This window comes from Phyllostomus discolor, chromosome 6 (genome assembly GCF_004126475.2).
Source record: "Phyllostomus discolor isolate MPI-MPIP mPhyDis1 chromosome 6, mPhyDis1.pri.v3, whole genome shotgun sequence".
NCBI classification, from domain to species: domain Eukaryota; kingdom Metazoa; phylum Chordata; class Mammalia; order Chiroptera; family Phyllostomidae; genus Phyllostomus; species Phyllostomus discolor.
The window spans coordinates 153,425,467-153,443,118 of NC_040908.2; the positions used below are offsets into that span (position 1 = coordinate 153,425,467).

At 41.9% G+C, this 17,652-nt stretch overlaps 1 protein-coding gene and 1 long non-coding RNA gene across 2 annotated transcripts in view; one reads left to right on the plus strand and one right to left on the minus strand.

Moving 5' to 3' along the window:
- Nucleotides 1-646: 646 nt before the first annotated feature.
- The window catches only part of HSD17B12 (hydroxysteroid 17-beta dehydrogenase 12), a 147,269-nt gene continuing 130,263 nt past the window's right edge, over nt 647-17,652 (plus strand). The window contains exon 1 of the mRNA XM_028516235.2: nt 647-930. Coding sequence (XP_028372036.1) covers nt 771-930 — 160 coding nt within the window. The 5' untranslated portion in view covers nt 647-770. The remainder of the gene's footprint in view (nt 931-17,652) is intronic.
- Nucleotides 3,365-5,447, minus strand: LOC118501331. The gene is made up of 2 exons (XR_004903965.1): nt 4,060-5,447; nt 3,365-4,027 (listed from the first exon to the last, which is right to left on the minus strand). It is a non-coding gene; the product is annotated as an uncharacterized LOC118501331 (long non-coding RNA).

Below are 17,652 nucleotides of genomic sequence, written 5' to 3' on the forward strand. Positions count from 1 at the left end.
GAAGCCATTTGCTTTGAACGTCAAGACTTTGGAAACTGTTGTTTAAGGCTCAGCGCGGGAGGGGGGAGTGGCATTTAGCATTCCTCAGTAAGCTAGCGTCACCAGAGTGAAGCGGTAAAGTGGGGAAGGCAGAGAAACAGAAGGTGCAAGATTTTATCTGGACAAGTTTATGGGAACAGTAACAGCACATTTAGCAGTAACACAATACTCAATAAAGAGGTGAAAATAAAACCATAGCTCCACGCCTACTTCTTACTACAATCTTCCCATTCACTAGTAGCCTCTCAGATCCCATTCCCTCTTCAAACCCGAGCTCAAACCAGGCTGGGTCTGATTGGCCTATAGGAGTGCAGTCTTCCGCACTCGCGAGGACCGCAGCAGCCAATGAGAGACCTGGGTTATTTGGTGGGGTGAGCCGTGTCGCTTCCTGTAGAAATACAGGAGGCCCGGTGACGTTTGGACTGGGCTGACTCTTGATTGGCAGGTGATCAGCCTTCCTAGAGCGGAAACACTGCCTGGTGCGCGTGAGGGAGGGGATTATGGGCGTGGCAGTGAAACTGGAGTTAGCCAATGACTGACGCACTACGCGCAGAAAAAACTACAGATCACCAATGGTGGCACGGATGTGGCTCTGTGGGCGGGTTTTAGGCAAAACAGTATCGGAGCAGCGCCTATGAATTGTCCTCACCGTCACGGCCGGCGCCTCTTCCAGGATTCATTCATTAGTTTTTTTCCTCATTCACGAGGATAGTGAGGCCTGGTTGAAAGCCATGGAGAGCGCTCTCCCTGCCGCCGGCTTCCTGTACTGGGTGGGCGCGGGCACCGTGGCCTACCTGACCCTGCGCATCGCGTACTCGCTCTTCACGGCCCTTCAGGTCTGGGGTTTGGGTCACGAGCTTGGGGTCGGACCGGGGCTCGGTGAATGGGCAGGTGAGTCAGACCCAGCGCCGCCAGTCCCCTCGCTCCTGCAGCGGCTCGCACGGCTTGCGGCCTTGCCTGGTCCACGCTGACAAGTTCCGGGCCTAGCCCTTGGCCTTCCCCAGCTTCCCTCTTTTTCCTGAAACTCCTGCGTTTCGCGTATCCGCCTGGCCCCTGAGCCTTCGGCGGCGCGCCTAGACTTGTAGAGTTTCGAAGAGCTAAATGCATTCCTGGCGTAACGCAGGGACTCTAAAGTGCCACTTGGTAGGTGGGGGAGAAATCTAAACTGTGGGCTTTTGTCATTTAAGCCATTCCCAGTTCGTGGCCCACAGTCAGTCTCCTTGCCGCTTTTTCAGTTACACTCTACCCACCTTGGTTCGCCCCTTCTGAGTGTTTTAAAGATAAAGTTTTTTGTTGGATTTGAACACTGAGTGCCCAGTGTTAAGGATGCAGAAGCATTCTGTTGACTGCAGGGTTGAGGGCTGGAGGAAGAGGAATTTATGAAGTCTTTCTGCACCTTGGAACGAACCACTTACTTGGATTTGGCCAATTTCATGTAATTTACATTTTAAAAAATCCTCGCTAAACTGTTCTGGAGTCTAAAAAGTAGTAAGAAGTATTGCTTCTGCAAAACGTTAACTCTTTGTTACAAATCAGAAATACTTTTTGCAGATGGACACTTGGAGGAAAAAGTATTCCCACAAAGAGTGAGCTAAACAATTCCATCCAGGCGGAGGATTTTAAAAATGGAAGAGAAAGGTCCAATTGGAGATGTTGAAAAAATTACCTGCGGGCAAGTTTTGCGCTTGCTTTTTTCTTTTCCTTGCTTTCCTTTAGATTTTATTTATTTAGCCAAGTGATATGCTGTGGTCGTTCTCTGGTGTGATTATTTATTCTGCCATTTTATAATTGAATGTTCACTTCACCAAGCCTTTTTTTTTTTTTTTGAGTTCTGTGGTGTTTAGGATTTTCTTTCAGATTAGGCTCAAGTAAGGTGCACAAATAATGTGATTCCATATTCTTTATTTATTCAAAAACATTTAAGTAGACTTTTGGGGTAGCAACATAATGAAAACATCTCAAGTAGGAATGGATATGTCAGAGCTCTGTCCACTATGTGAAGCAGAAATCAACATAATAGTACTCATTTTTAAAAATCACTTGCTATTTTTTTATAGTCTTTGAAAAAGCAGTGAAGTGCTCAACTTCATTTAAAATATTATATTTTCACAATTGGCTTGCCCAAGTTACTGGTCATAAGGTTCGGGAAACTTGATTGCGGACTTTCGAAATAGTTACATTAGTCTCCAGTGTGTCAGCAATCAGATGAAGTTTTGTAATGTGTAGACAAAGACTAATGTTAGTTGCTTTTTAAAAGTATCTAAAATTGATTGGCTAATAACTCAAATGGACTAAGCCATCTATATCAGTCCATAGTAAAAGTCGAGATGCATCATTGTCATTTCATAAGTAATATTTGTATTGAGAAGATTTGGTCCTAGAAAAGGATTTTTGGCAAATTAAGGGAAATGTCTGAAAGATTTAGAAATAAAATTTGAACTGGAACACTGGAATATAGCAGAGAGGATCATAGTATCATAAAGTGAAATATTGTTGAGTTTAGTTTACCTTGGACTGTTGGAAAATCTATCTTTTGAAAGTAGTTAAGCAGAAGAAATGATCAAGTTATTTCTAACATTACTTACATGTGGTGACCTAAATCTTAAAATACTTCCTTTATCTGTCCAAAGTCAAGGACTCTGGGAAACAAAGCATGTTAAGGGTAGTTCATCTCAAACAGGTTCTTTGTATCTGTTGGAAGGGTGAACTTAATAATTTGAAAAACACACCAGCAGAGATGACACTTGAATAAACAGGGTTAAACTGTAATTAAAAATAGGTTGATACTTTGTTCAACCAAAATTAGGAGTTTAGAATTAATTTTTATTTTATTTTATTTTTTAAAGATTTCTTTTTTAAAAAAGATTTTATTTATTTACTTTTAGAAAGGGAAAGGAGGGAGAAAGAAAGAGAGAGAAACATCAGTGTGTGAGATATACATCAATCAGTTGCCTCCTGCACACCCACAGCTGGGGACCTGGCCGCAATCTAGGCATGTACCCTGACTGGGATTGAACCTGTGACCTTTTGGTTCTCAGGCTGGTGCTTAATCCCCTGTGCCACACCAGCCAGGGCCTAATTTTTACATATAAAGAGTCTTAGTAAGTTTTCTTCCCTATAGAATTGCTTATTGAGACCTGTGCACCTTTCTTTGAGTAAAAGCAAGTAGAAGGCAGTATTAGGGAGGCATTACCTACTTTCTGGTACTAATGTCCATTCAACATCTTCGTCTCCATAACCAATGAAATATTTTAACTACTACCTAGTAATATGTGTTGATTTGATAGTGTATTTTTTATTTTTGTTATTCTTAAGTCTCTTCATATGAATATGTCTAATTTTTCCTCAGATTTTTGGAATGAGGCAGGGGCTGTAGGTCCACATTTTTTTTTTTTTGGCTTTTCCCACAGTAACTGGCACGTTAATAAGATATAAGCTCTTCTAAACTTAAAAACAAAAGCTTGTGGAAACCCTGAAATACAGGTCTGATTTGCAATCAGTAAAACATTCCAGACTACAGATTCTTTAGTCTAGTTAGGTTTCTAAGATCATCATCCATTATGTGGCCCATACTCTTAATTTATCTTCTTCATCTCCTAATCAAGAGGGAGATCATGTCTTCTTTACTTTGCTGCAATAACACTCCCACTCAAATGAATAACGCTGATTTCGTTAGGTCCCTAGCAGATGGGGTTAGCCAATTCAGTAAGGAAGACTCTTGCCTGTCATTGTGATGCCATTCTTCCTGTATTTCTTAGGAGAACAAAGAGATCCTGTGAAAGTGGAGCTTCAGTTGTTTGAAAGTCACTGTAGCAGGTACTCAAAAGCAGAGGGCTAATGAAGGTGGCCCATTCCCATTCGTACTAGAGAGAGACCAGTCATGCTGTGGAGCAATAAAGAATGTGACCGGCAGGATTTAGTTTGAGCATAGATAAATTCTGCATTTATGTATCCTTGCATAAGTAGTTTTGCAATCACTGGAGTTCATCTAAAATGATTGATTATTGAAATAAAGTTCACCTAAAATGATTGATTATTGAAATAAAGTGGAGGTGATAGGTGCATAGGCAAGGTAAGCGTACTTTCGAAGTCAAGATATTTTATAGCTTTAAACCCAAGACAGCGCTCCGAGCTCTTCTTTTTAGTTTTTAACAGAGAGGACAGTTCTACAGGCAGGAAAGATGAAGGCTCCCCTCATCAGTTAATGAGTTAGATTTTTAAAATAGCTTTATTGAGGTATAATTCACATACATGCCATACACTTTATCCCTTTAAAGTGTGCAGTGCAGTTCAAGATTTTGTCATATTCTCAGGGTTGTGCAATCTTCATTACAATTTAATTTTAGAACATTTTCCTCCCCCTTAAAAGAAACCCTGTACGCATTAGCTGTCACTCCCTGACCCCAATACCTTTGGGTTCTAGTCAATCACTAATTTACTTTCTATATACATTTACCTATTCTGGATATTTCATGTAAATGGAATCATACACTATTTGCCCTTTTGTGACTGGTTCTTTTTCAAGGTTCATCCATATTGTGTGGCAGGTTTAAGTGCTTCCTTTATATTTTTTTGCTGAATAATATTCCATTCTGTGGAGGGAGTTTAGATTTTGCAAAGGGCCTTCACTTCTGCATTTTGTCCTCTGTCCATGTGCATCAGCTGGTCCGTAAGGTTTTGCAGCTCTGACACTGATGGAACTCATTTGCTCCCGCAGTTTTCCCAGGTGCTCCCAATTCAGTGGGCGCTGAGGGCCTACAAGGGGCATGGACCGATGGGGTTCTCCCATACGACAGACATTCAGCAAAACTGGCTGTGCTTCGCCAAGCTCTAAAAATCGAAGAATTCTTCAAATCATACGTGCTGTATAATTTCTCTTTTTACATTGGGTAACTGCACAGGATTGTTACCTCAAGTGTTCGAAGGCTACTCGAGTAACCAGGGATGGCGGGTGATAGGTTCCTTTCTTTAACTAGGCTTGGAGGTATCACATGATTTGAGGAGTTATGTATGAAATGTGAATTATTTAAATTGGCACAATGAGAAGAAGTATTAGTAACTACCATTTATTGAATGCTTGAAGTGTTCTAGGCATTTGATGTAGATTCTTTAAACATTTTTTTATTAAGTTTATTGGAATAACTGGTTAATACGAGTTAAAATAAGTTTTAAGTGTACCACTGAATTCTGTGATATACCATCTCTATATCGCTTGCGGGTTCACCGCCCGAAGTCAAGTCACCTTTTGTCACCATGTATTCCATTTCCGGTCCCCTCCTTTACCTTCCCCCTTACCTCTGTAACCACCATGCTGCTGTCTGTGTCTGTGAAGTTTTGTTTTATTTGTCTTGTTTGTTCATTTGTTGCTTTCTGTTTTATATCCCACATATGAGTGAAATCATATGGTTCTTGACGTTTTCCATCGGACTTGTTTCACTTAGCACGAAATCCTCAAGATCCATCCATGTTGTTGCAGTGGCAGTATTTCGTCCTGTCTTGGGGCTGAGTAGTATTCCATTGTGTGTATGTGCCACTCTTCTTTATCCACACATCTATCAAAGAACACTTGGGTTGTTTCCATATCTTGGCCACCGTGAGTAATGCTGCAAAGAACATAGGAGTACATATATCTTTATGAGTGTTTTCAAAATTTTCAGGTAGATACCCAGAAGAGGGATTGCTAATTCATATGGTAACTCTATTTTTAATTTTTTGAGAAACATTCATACTGTTTTCCGTAGTGACTGTACCAATTTACATTCCCATCAGTAGTATATATGGGTTCCTTTTTCTCCACAACCTCTCCAACACTTGTTATTTTTTGTCTTCTTGGTAATAGCCATTCTCACAGGTTTGAGGTGGTAACTCTTTGTAGTTTTTTTTTTTTTTGACAGGAGCTTAGCAACTTCAGTATTTTTTTTTTAAGATTTTATTTATTTATTTTTTAGAGAGGGAAGGGAGGGAGATAGAGAGAGCGAGAAACATCAATGTGTGGTTGCTGGGGGTCATGGCCTGCAACCCAGGCATGTACCCTGACTGGGAATCGAATCTGCGATGCTTTGGTTCGCGGCCCACGCTCAATCCATTGAGCTACGCCAGCCAGGGCGCTCATTGTAGTTTTGATTTGCATTTTCCTAATAACTAGTGAAGCTGATCATCTTTTCATATATCTGTTGGTCGTTTGAATGTCTTCTTGAGAGAAGTGTCTGTTCAAGCCCTCTGCCCATTTTTAAGTTGGATTGTTTCTTTTAATATTGTTGAGTTGTCTGAGTTTTTTATATATTTGCATATTAACATTTTATTGGAGGTGTTGTTTGCAAACATTCTTCTTTCATTCTGTTGGTTGCTTTTTTGTTTTGTTGATGATTCTTTTGCTGTGCAGAAGCTTTTCGGTTTCATACAGTCCTATTATTTATGTTTTGCTTTTACTTCCCTTGCCTTGGAGGTCAAATTCATAAAATTTTCTCTAAGACCAAGGTCCATAAGTTTAATACCTGCTTTTTCTATGTATTTTGTTTCAGGTTTTAATATTTAGGTCTTTACTCTGTTTTGTGTTAATTTTTGCGTTTGGTGACAAATAGCAGTTCTTTAAAATTTTTTTTCATTGTCGTTTAATTACGGTTGTCTCCATTTTCCCCCATTACTCTCCCCTGCCTCACTCGCCTCCCACCTCTTACATTTAATCCTCCCCCCACCCTTGTTGTCCTTGTCCATGGGCCCTTTATACTTGTTCCCAAATAGTCTTGTAAATATTTTTTTTTAATATATTTTATTGATTATGCTATTACAGTTGTCCCATTTCCCCCCTTCTCTCCCCTCCACCCTGTACCCCCTCCCACCCACATTTCCCCCTTTAGTTCATGTCCATGTATCATATTTATGAGTTCTTTAGTTTCTACATTTCCCGTACTATTCTTGCCCTCCCCCTATCTATTTTCAACCTACATTCTATGCTACTTATTCTCTATACCTTTTCCCCCTCTCTCCTCCTCCCACCTTCCTGCTGCTAACCCTCCATGTGCCCTCCATTTCTGTGGTTCTATTCCTGTTCTAATTGTTTACTTAGTTTCTTTTGGTTTTGCTTTAGGTGTGGTTGTTGATATTTGTGAGTTTGCTGTCCTTTTACTATACATGTCTTTTCTTTATCTTCTTTTCTTAGATAAGTCCCTTTAGCATTTCATAAAATAAGGGCTTGGTGATGATGAACTCCTTTAACTTAACCTTATCTGAGAAGCACTTGATCTGCCCTTCCATTCTAAATGAAAGCTTTGCTGGATAGAGCAATCTGGGATGTAGGTCCTTGTCTTTCATGACTTGGAATATTTCTTTCCAGCCCCTTCTTGCCTGTAAGGTCTCTTTGGAGAAATCAGCTGACAGTCTGATGGGAACTCCTTTGTAGGTTACTGTCCCCTTGTCTCTTGCTGCTTCTAGGATTCTCTCCTTCGTTTTTACCTTGGCTAATGTAATTATGATGTGCCTTGGTGTGTTTCTTCTTGGGTCCAACTTCTTTGGGGCTCTCTGAGCTTCTTGGATTTCTTGGAAGACTGTTCCCTTTGCCAGATTGGGGAAGTTCTCCTTTATTATTTGTTCAAATACATGCTCAATCTGTTGCTTTTCCCCTTCCGATTCTGGTACCCCTATAATTCGGATATTGGAACGTTTAAAGGTGTCTTGGATGCTCTTAATCTTTTCCTCAATTTTTTGAATTCTTATTTTATCATGGTTTCCTGCTTGGTTGATTCTATCTTCCTTCTGGTCCACTGTATTGTTTTGAGACTCATATTCCTTCCTTTCACTATTGGCTCTCCTCCGCGTGTCTTCCTGCATTTGTTTTATGGTACTCTGCATTCTTTCATCTAAATTTCGTCCAAAATCCACCAGTTCCGTGAGCTTTCTGATTACGAGTGTTTTGAACTGCGCATCTGATAGATTGGCTAATTCTTGGTCGCTCAAAAGGATGAGTCCTGGGGGACGGATTTGCTCTGTTGAATACATGGTTTTTTTCCCCCCTATCTCTCCTTTTTTTTTTTCTTTCTGGTCTGGTTGCTCTTGTTACGGTGGGGCGCGGAGCCTTAGGTGCTCACCAGGGCAGGGCACCCCGGTCGCTAGATTGTGACGTTATGTGTGGGGGCGGGGTGGGAGCGGGAGCAGGGCGGGAGAAAACAATGGCGGTAGTTCCGTTCTCCTGGACTCAGACCCTTGTCTGGGCTTCCGGACCACGAGTTCTGCCCTGGTCCACAATCGCTACCCCTCTGGGTCTGCCAGCCGCAGCTTGCGTACTCAGGGATCACCGCTGCCTTCTTGTACCCCCGATGGCTTTTGCGCCGATTTCGCGCCAAACCTTCCCCCGACCTCCGCGCGCCGCCGACCCGAGCCAGCCCCGCGCCCGCCCGACTGGTCTTCTCCTACCAGCCCGGATGAACACGTCTACTTCAACTTCTTGGCTGCCCGACTTCCATTCAGATAAATCCTCTGCCGGCTCTGGGTGTTATTCTGATAGTAAATTTTTGTTGTAAATTATTGGTTTTCTAATCTTGGTTGTACGAGGAGGTACGGTGCGACCACCTATTCCTCCATCTTGCCGGAAGTCCGTCTTGTAAATATTTTGCATGTAGCTTCCCAATTTTCTCAGCACCATTTATTGAAGAGATTTTCTTTTCTTCACTGTATGTTTTAGGCTCTTTTGTCAAAAAGTATTTGTCCATGTACCAGTGGGTTTATTTCTGGGCTCTCAATGCTGTTCCATTGGTCTATGTGTCTGTTTTTCTGCCAATACCATGTTGTTTTCATTTTTGTTGCTTTGTAGCATAATTGGAAGTCAGAGGATGTGATACCTCTGGCTTAGTTCTTCTTTCTCTGGATTGTTTTAAATTTGGAGTCTTTTGTGGTTCCGTACAAATCTGATGATTTTTTATCATTGTTCTTTTCTTTAAAAAATGCCATTGCAATTTTGATGTGGATTGCCTTAAATCTGTATGTTGTTTTGGGTCATATGGCCATTTCAACTATGTTGATTCTTCTAGTCCATGAACATGGAATAGCTTTCCATTTCTTTGTGTCTTCTTTATGTTTCCATTTGTGTCTTCTTTGTGTTTGCCATTTCTTTTTGTGTCTTAATAATGTTTCATAGTTTTCAGTGTATAGGTCCTTCACATCCTTTGTTATTTAAGTTTATTTCTAGGTTTTTTATTTTTGTTGTAATTGCAAAAGGAAATTTTTTTTTAAATTTCTTTTCCTGAGATTTTATTGTTAGTGTATAGGAACACAATGGATTTTATACATTGATTTTTGTATTCTGCAACTTTACTGCATTTATTGTTTCTAATAGTTTTTTTTTGGCAGAGTCTTTAGGGTTTTCTGTTTAAAGAATCATGTCATATACAAAAAGTGACAATTTTCCTTCTTCATTCCCAACTTGGATGCCTTGTCTTTCTTTCTCTTGCTTGATTGCTCTGGATAGGACTTCCGTTATTGAGTAACAGTGGTGAGAGTGGGCATACTTGTCTTGTCCCTGATCTTGTAGGTAAAGCTTTCAGTTTTTCATCATTGAATGTATTGGCGCTCCAGGTGAGGCTCAAACACACAGATATCTTCAATGTCTCGTTGAGCTATGCTGCATTATCCACAGTGTACAGAGGAGGAAATGGGAACTTAGGTTAATGATACCCCTTATCTGCAGTTTCATAGCTAGTGAGTGACAGAATCAGTATCTGAAACCACGTTGTCCATCCTGCAACATCTTCATGCTATGTGTGTTAGTGATCAGCTTACAGATCGCATGGTACGTGGTGGATTTCTTCACATCCTAGGAGCTTCACTGCTCTTTGATTGAAGGCACACTTCCAAGTTTGCACAGAGTTGGTGTTCCTGGAATCATTGCAAAATAGGTAGCATGTTTTAGAATTGAGTAGGTCAGAATTTTCTTCAGATTTGCAACCATGAATCTTGTTGCTGCCTGAGAAAACATTGGAACGGCACTCGGGTGCTTAGGAAAGCAAAGGTTTGACTGTTGTCAATATGGCTGGACCTGACCTTGAATGTTGTTCTCTGTTTATCTCTCTGGCATTCTCAAATGGATTTAGAGACTCTCTGGAGGTCCAGCTTGGTAAATGTAAGGCGTTCCCTGTTGACACTCAGGAACGTCTAGTACAGTATGCCTGTTCTTGCTGGTGAGCTGATGTTGATCACAGTAGTGCCGTGCTTCGTGTTTTTTAAGTTTTTTTCCAAAAAGCAAGACGGGTGGAGGAGGGCAGAAAAACAAATGGACTTAGTCGTAATTCTGAAAGGTATTTATCCTTCTGTACTTTCTCTCTGGAAAGGGAGTCCAGGGGCCTAAATGAGAAGAGCGCTCCAGACAGGAGTTAGCAGGGCAGCCTTCACGCACTAGTGTTGGAACTTTGTACGAAGCAGGAGATACAGCTATAGAATCAGACCTAATGCATGCCTTGATCTTACTTGGAGGAAAAACCAAAGACGAAGGTTTCCTGGAATTAGAAATCCAGCCCCTGTACTCTGAACTAGAGTATCTCTCCCCCACACCCCCCACTTGTGTTCTCCTTTTCTGTGCAATATTAAGTTTTCTATTTAGAGGTCAAACCTGAGGCCTCGGCTACTCAAACCTAGACTTGAATTCTAGGTCCTCTACTTACTGGCAGTGTAACATTGAGTCAGGTAGTAAACATCTCTAAGTCTCACTTTCCTCCTTTGCAAGGTGGGTGTAATACGGATGCCTATTTCATAGGATTGTTGTGAAGCAGTACAGTGCCTGCCACATAAATGCTTAATAATTTATTATTTTATATTTTTATATTGTCAACTAATTGTCATTAGTACCAATTCAATGCCAATGGAAAGCCCCAATTTGGCTTGCAGTGAAGAGGGAAACTATTGAGTGCAAACAGCTCAATTATGAAACTGCTTGGCTGTGAGATGGACCTGTGGGCAGATAGCTCTAGAGTGAGACCACTCTCCTGCTACACAGCTCTGCTCCTGTCTGCTCCTCTCTGCTCTGGTGTGATGTCTTCAGGGGGGAAAAATGCAACCTTCAGTCTTGTGTGGAAAGAGAAAGCGTGCTCTGTAAGCTAGAGGTGATCTAGCTGACTCATATAGAGAGAAATCCCCACACTTGGTTCCTGATTGGTCCATCCTTATGCAAGTGAGGCCTCCAAATCTTCAGTTTGATTGGTCCAAAAAACATTGTCCTGACTGGTTGAAGTCAAGTTGCTCTGATTGGTTGGTGAAAATGCTCATAGTGCTGTAGCTGCACAGCTCTGATGACACTGGGAAAGTCTCAGTCCTATTGGTTGAAATAAGATACCAGGAACCCCTTTAAAAGGGTCACCTCACATGGCAGAAACAGTGCAGGCAGGCATTTCGGTGCAAGTGTCAGGCAGTTTAGTGTAGCCTTCTCTTTAAAGTGCAGCTTGAATGACGCTGCTGTGCTCTGTGTGTAAGTTTGAGCCCAGTTAGACACCAGGAGCTCTTCTTGGTAGGTGTCTTCTTTCTCTGGGTCAATAATACACACACACATATATATTGCATGTATTTATAAATGATAAAGTTATATAGTATTAGTAGCATTATTAGTCTTAGTAGCATTACACACTAATAACTTGAGCTAATTGACAAGACTTAGTAAGACAAAATAAATATCTGGGTGACTATCTTCAGAAAACAGATTATTATTGCTACTGCAACAGAATGTTGAGTTTCAAAATTAATTATTTGTTTGTTTTGGCTGGTGGAATTAAAGATAATTTGTTCCTTTTAGTTTCAGAAAAAAATTCTTGGAAGATGTAGGTAATGAAATTTATAAGTTCAAAATATATGGATAAGTGGATTTGAATAGATCAGTTCCAGTGCCATTAAATGCCATTTATATATAAGTTAAATTATTTTTCAACTTTTTTTGAGAGAGAGAGAGAGAGAAACATAGATGTGAGAGAGACAAACATTGACTGGTTGCTTCCCATACGTGCCCCGACTGCAACCTAGGAATGTGCCCTGACCAGCAATTCAACCTGCAACCTTTTGGTGCATGGGATGACGGTCCAACCAACTGAGCTACACTGGCAACAGCAAAAAAAAAAAATGTTAATAGTGTATCTTAATTAGTTTGGGCTGCTGTAACAAAAATACTGTAGACTAGGTGGCTTAGGTAACAAACATTATTTCTCATAGTTCTGGAGGCAGGGAAGTCCAAAGCGCTGGCACATTTAGTGTCTGCTGAGGGACTCCTTCTTGGTTCATAGACAGCTGTCTGCTCTCTGTGTCCTCACATGACAGAAGGGGACAGAGAACTCTCTGGGGTCTCTTTTATAAGGGTGCTACTCCTATTTATTTGGGTTTCACCCTCATGACCTAATCACCTGCCGAAGGCCTCACCTTCTAATACCATCACATTGGGGATTAAGAGTTCAACATGTAAATTTTATATAGAGCAAATGAATTCAGTCTGTAGCATAGCAGATCCTTTATTTCATTTCTCTTCTCACCTTGGGTGAAAATAAAAACAGCAATTTATATTTTTATCTTCTGCGATGGATTGAACTGAAGTCTGGGAGGCAGGGTGTGAAAAGCCTTTATACTGTGCTTGGTGGAGAGTGTGATGTAGCACTGTTCATCTGTCCATCCACCACCAAAAGTACTGTTGGGTGCTGACCATGGACCTGAAAATAGAACCGGTAAGGTGGCAGACTAATCAAATGGACAAACTCTGCTGTGTTCAGTGGTGGGAAGAAGCCATACTTGGTTCTACGGGAGCTTTTGTGAGCACTGGTCAGGAGCTTTTGTGAGCACTGGTCGGAGAGAGCTGCCCTGAGGAAGCAGGGATGGAGCTGAGGCATCTGAAGGGAAGTGAGGAGTAGCAGAAAGAGCAGAGGGAACAGCATGTGCCAGGCCCCTGAGGCCCTCCTAAAACAAGGCCAGTGACTGGAGCCGAGAAAGGAAGGGTGCGATGGGTGATGGGAGTGGAGGGGGAGGAGGCGCCAGCAGGCAGGTCTGTTTAATGTATTCTAAGAACATGGGAAACAGTCGAGGGGATTTTAAGCAGAAGGGTGATGTCAAGTTGCACCTTTAAACAAAATTCATTGTTTTTGTGATCCTCCTGAAGTTGTTGCCTTGCCACTTAGACCAGTGCAAGTGATTCAGATAATCTCAGTTAAAATTACCTTTAAAGAAAAAAAGTGAATTTATACTTTGCAGTAAGGGAGCCACTTTTGTGCACTTCCTGGGCGTATCACCTTTCAGAGGCTGTTTCCCCTGGAGGAAAAATCTAACCACTGTGGCGTGGGAAGTTCTAGCCTTATCAGGGACTGGGTGGTAGGGTCGTTGAATGAACCCCGAAACTGGGCTATTGTTCCCTTAAGGTCACTGGTGTGACAGTTGAGAAGGCTGCTACAAATCCAAGTCAGAGGGAGTGTTTTGTTTTATTTATTGACTTTGTCTAGTGGAACAAAGCTTTTGTCCTCTCCCTACTGGCAATTCCAGGGAGAAGATCTAGTTTCTGAAGAGTTATCTTTACCACCATTAAGTGAAAGTATTTCTACTTAAATGATCTAGTCAGTGGGGAAAGGGAGGGGAGTTTAATTTTTAAGTTTCTGCCTCTCCAGAGTGTTACATCAGGAACTGTTGTGCTAACCGAAAGGCCGGCTGTGGAGTCAGTGCAGCAAGGGTGAGCTTTGCCAGTTGCCAAGCTGTTTGACCTTGGGCAAAGATTGTTACAACTTCCTTCGTCTATTAAATGGAGCTCATTCTTTTCAGGATGATTATGACGACGACGAAATGAGATGCAAATGAGGTTCTAGTGTGGTCCTCAGTGTTTTTATGGATAGCAAGTAACTTATTGGAGAACATCTTTTATTGGTACAGATGACTCTTTATTTGATGAAAAGGGATTGTTGGAACCAAGAAATAATGTTTGCTCAGCAGACATACTATTGCAAACCTGAAGTTGTGGACAGATCAGGTAGGAGGTGATTAGTGTTACTGCAGGAAAATTCCTTGCTTTGTGAAAAGAGTTACTAGGTGGTTCCTGGAAATATGGTTCTCCCTAGGGACCCTAAGATTTTATGGACTTGGAAAAATTTGGTTACATGTAAAAAAGTTGCATGTAAAAAAACCTTCAAGTGATCTTTGATTCTTGCTTGAAAATATCCAGAATCCAGTCCCTTCTATGACTCTGGGGTAAGCCACTGAAATCTCTTGTCTCTAAATAACAAAGGCCTCCTGTCCTCTGATTCCACCATGACCCCCCCCCACCCCCACCCGCCATCGATTCTGACACAGTAGCCAGAGTGATCCTTGAAGAGCTCAAGGCAGATCATGTGACCCTCTGCCCAGACCCCTCCAATGGCTTCTTGTTCCGTTGAGATTAAAACCCAGAATTCTTCATGTGGTTGACAAGGCTTTCAACCACATGCCTGCTGCCTTCTTGAACCTTGCACCCCACGTCTGGCCACTTTCCCCTCTCACTCTCCCTGCTAGCGTGCTCACTTCTGGCTTGAACACACTTCCTTGAACATCCTCCGCGTGGCTGCCTTGCGGCTTTTGGTTATTCTCTCCCCCTGAATGTTCTTCCCCGCGTAACCACGTGGCTCGCTCTTTTTATTTGAGTCTTGGCTCCAGTATCACCTCCTCACCGACACCTACTACCTTCAAACTCACAATCCTCACTTGTGCACCCACCTCTGATCTCCGTCACCCTGTTCTGCTTGTCCTTTTTGTCACTGCATTTGTACCTATCTCCCATACTGTGCACTTCGCTCATTTATGTTTCTCATTGGTCTACCCATTAGAAGGGAAGCTCGTGAAGACAAAGATCTGGTTTTGTTGTTGTTGATGATGACCGTAAGCACCTAGAGCAGTGCCTGCACGTAGAGGAAACACATAGTTGTTGAATGAATGAAAATATCTGCTAAGTACGGTGTTCCAGTTTTTCAGAGATTAAGGGATAATATATTTGGGGGGAATTATCTTCTCTTCCTACATTCTCTTAAGTTATTGGTTATAAATTTAAAAACTAGTAGCAGTCTCCCCACCTCTAAAAATGAAATTGTTTAGCCTAAAAACAAAATGCAGACTACAACCTCAGGAGGAAGTCCTCATCGTGCAGACAATGGAACTAGACTGCTTGCTTTTGCATCCCAGGTCTGCCAGTTACAAGCAACATCACCTTAACTTTGGTGTGCCTCAGTTTCCTCATCTGTCAAATTGGGATAATAATAGGCTTAAAGAAATCATTAAGAGTTCATGGGTGTGAGATGCCAGATAGTATTCTAAATATGTGGCATTTAAGTGGTAAATGGTACATAAATGCTGTCTGATATCGTTGTTATATTTACTGCCACTTTTATTTCTGGGGATGGTTCTTATTTCTGTGTATATCCATCGTCTCTTTTCCAAGCTTTTTCTCAAAATTTTTAATAACTTACTGCTTATTCCCTTCTGGATGGTTATTCAAAGATCTCAGTCCTAGCATGTCTAAAACTCATCTTTTCTATTCTCCCCAACTGGTTTTGGACTTGCTTCTTTTTGCTGATTTTTGCCACCCGGCCTCTGCATCAGGGTGGCTAGGCCAAGTGCCTCCAGAGGACAAAGTGAGCGAGTGAGCTGGGCCCGGTGAGGGTGCATGTCTGAACACTGTCCGCCTGATCAGTGGTGGCTGACTCAGTACGGCTGCCGCTCGGCCAGGTTTTCCCCTTCCATAACGTGGGCCCCAGTGTGGAAAGTTTCTTAATTTTTTAAGGTTGATGCACATTTCTCAAGATTACTCTGTGAGCCAAATGAATTACACCCGTGTGCCAAATGCAGCAAGTGGTCAGTTTGTTCCCTGGTCTGTGTTGGAATCTTGCTTTTCTCTCCATATCTGGACAGGATATTGCCGAAGCTTACTAAACCTACCATCGCAGTCTCTCTCCCATCCACGTCTTTCTCTAAGGCAGCCTGATATGGCACCACCCTGCCAAATCTCACATTCTGGTGCAGGTTTCGTCTTCCGGAAAAAAAGAAATCTCCAATTAAATTACCTCTTACACTTTACACAAAAACTCCAGAGTTTCCTCATGTCTGCACACATCAAGCTCCTTGGCCCTTTGGATCACGTTCTTATGTTTATTTCTGGTCTCGTTTCTTCGCGTGGCCCTTTATGCATCCTCCTTTGGGTGCGTCCCTGGATGACTTCCCGTGTCCCAGACCTGCCTGTCACTTTCCCACTTCTTTCCGGTTTCATGTGTTTTTGCTTGTGCAGAGACATTCAGGAGTTTCAGTGCTCGTTGAACGTTTGTTTCACTCTGCCTGGAGTGCGTTATCTTGCAATGCACACTCTTCCTCGCTCTCTGTGTGTGTCAAGTTCTACCCACTCCCAGAGTCCAGCTTTTGAATCTGTCCTTGCAGCTGTAAAGATGGAAGGGATCGCGCCCTGTTGGAACTCTGATAGTACTTGTTTTGTTCTTTCTTGTGGGCTTTTTCACATTTTACCTTTTTAGTCCTTGCTCCGTGTGTGTGTTACCATGCGTATGCGTACATGGGTGTGCCTGCGTTAATCTTTGTTCTAAACAGCAAGCCCCTTGAGAATGCACAATAAATAATACTTAGTGTATGAATATTTTCTCCTAGAGGTTCAGTTGGGAGTAGGGTGTTTTGCTTTGGTTTTGTGTTGCAAAATAATTTGTACACCTTTTCCCCTCATTGTTTTAAAACCTCAAGTGAAACACCTAAAAAGCTAGACTGGAATAAAACTAAGGCTAGTGAGATAAAGACTGATTACAAAATAACTATGCCAGGGCTGGGATAACAGGCTTGAAAGTGCGAAGTGCAATGAGATAAAAAAGATGTCCTTGAGTAGCACTGGTAATAAGCTAAGGTTTCTCCATGTAAGGTTTAGGGAATTGTTACAGGAAACCAGCTACTCCGTCACATTTCAATATTAATGGAATTTTGGTACTATATTAATTATTCATCTCCAGATCGTTATAGAAGTGTTGCAAATAGATTTTCATTTTGTAAAAAAGACTTTTCCAATTTAAAGTTTCAGTAAGACCTTGCTAATTAATTGGTAAGGCTGAGATGAATTAGTAGAAAATTAAATTCTAGGATATGTTGATCAAAAGGTGGTTTTCTTATTTTGAAGGCTTGAGGAAATGAATGATTAAATGCACCCAAGCCTTCCAGACCCTTGAGACTTTTTTGAGTCCTTGGACATTGGCCAGAGCCCCTGGAAAGTCTCTTGGTGGCAGAGGCACTAAAAGGTAAACGTATATATTAACAAGTGCTAGAGAATAACCGCAGAGCAATAAGTATATAGTTGAAACGCTTCATGGAAAAAACCGAATCCTACAGCTGGTTGACAACCTTCACAAAAGTTGAGCTGCCCACTGTGTGAGAAGCGAGAACATTGACAAGTGATCAGGGAGCAGAAGAGAATAATGACAGGCTCACAAAACTGGGAGGGCTGCTGGTGACCTGCTCAGGCGACCAGCTGCTGGGGAAGTGTGCCCAAGATCACACGTCCTGTTAGAGAATGGCTAGACCACACAGGCCGCTGGCGAAAGGCAGGAAGTGGTGGGTGCGTCTGCGGCGGAGGGTTTAAAAGCAGTGCCATAGGAGTGACGAGCA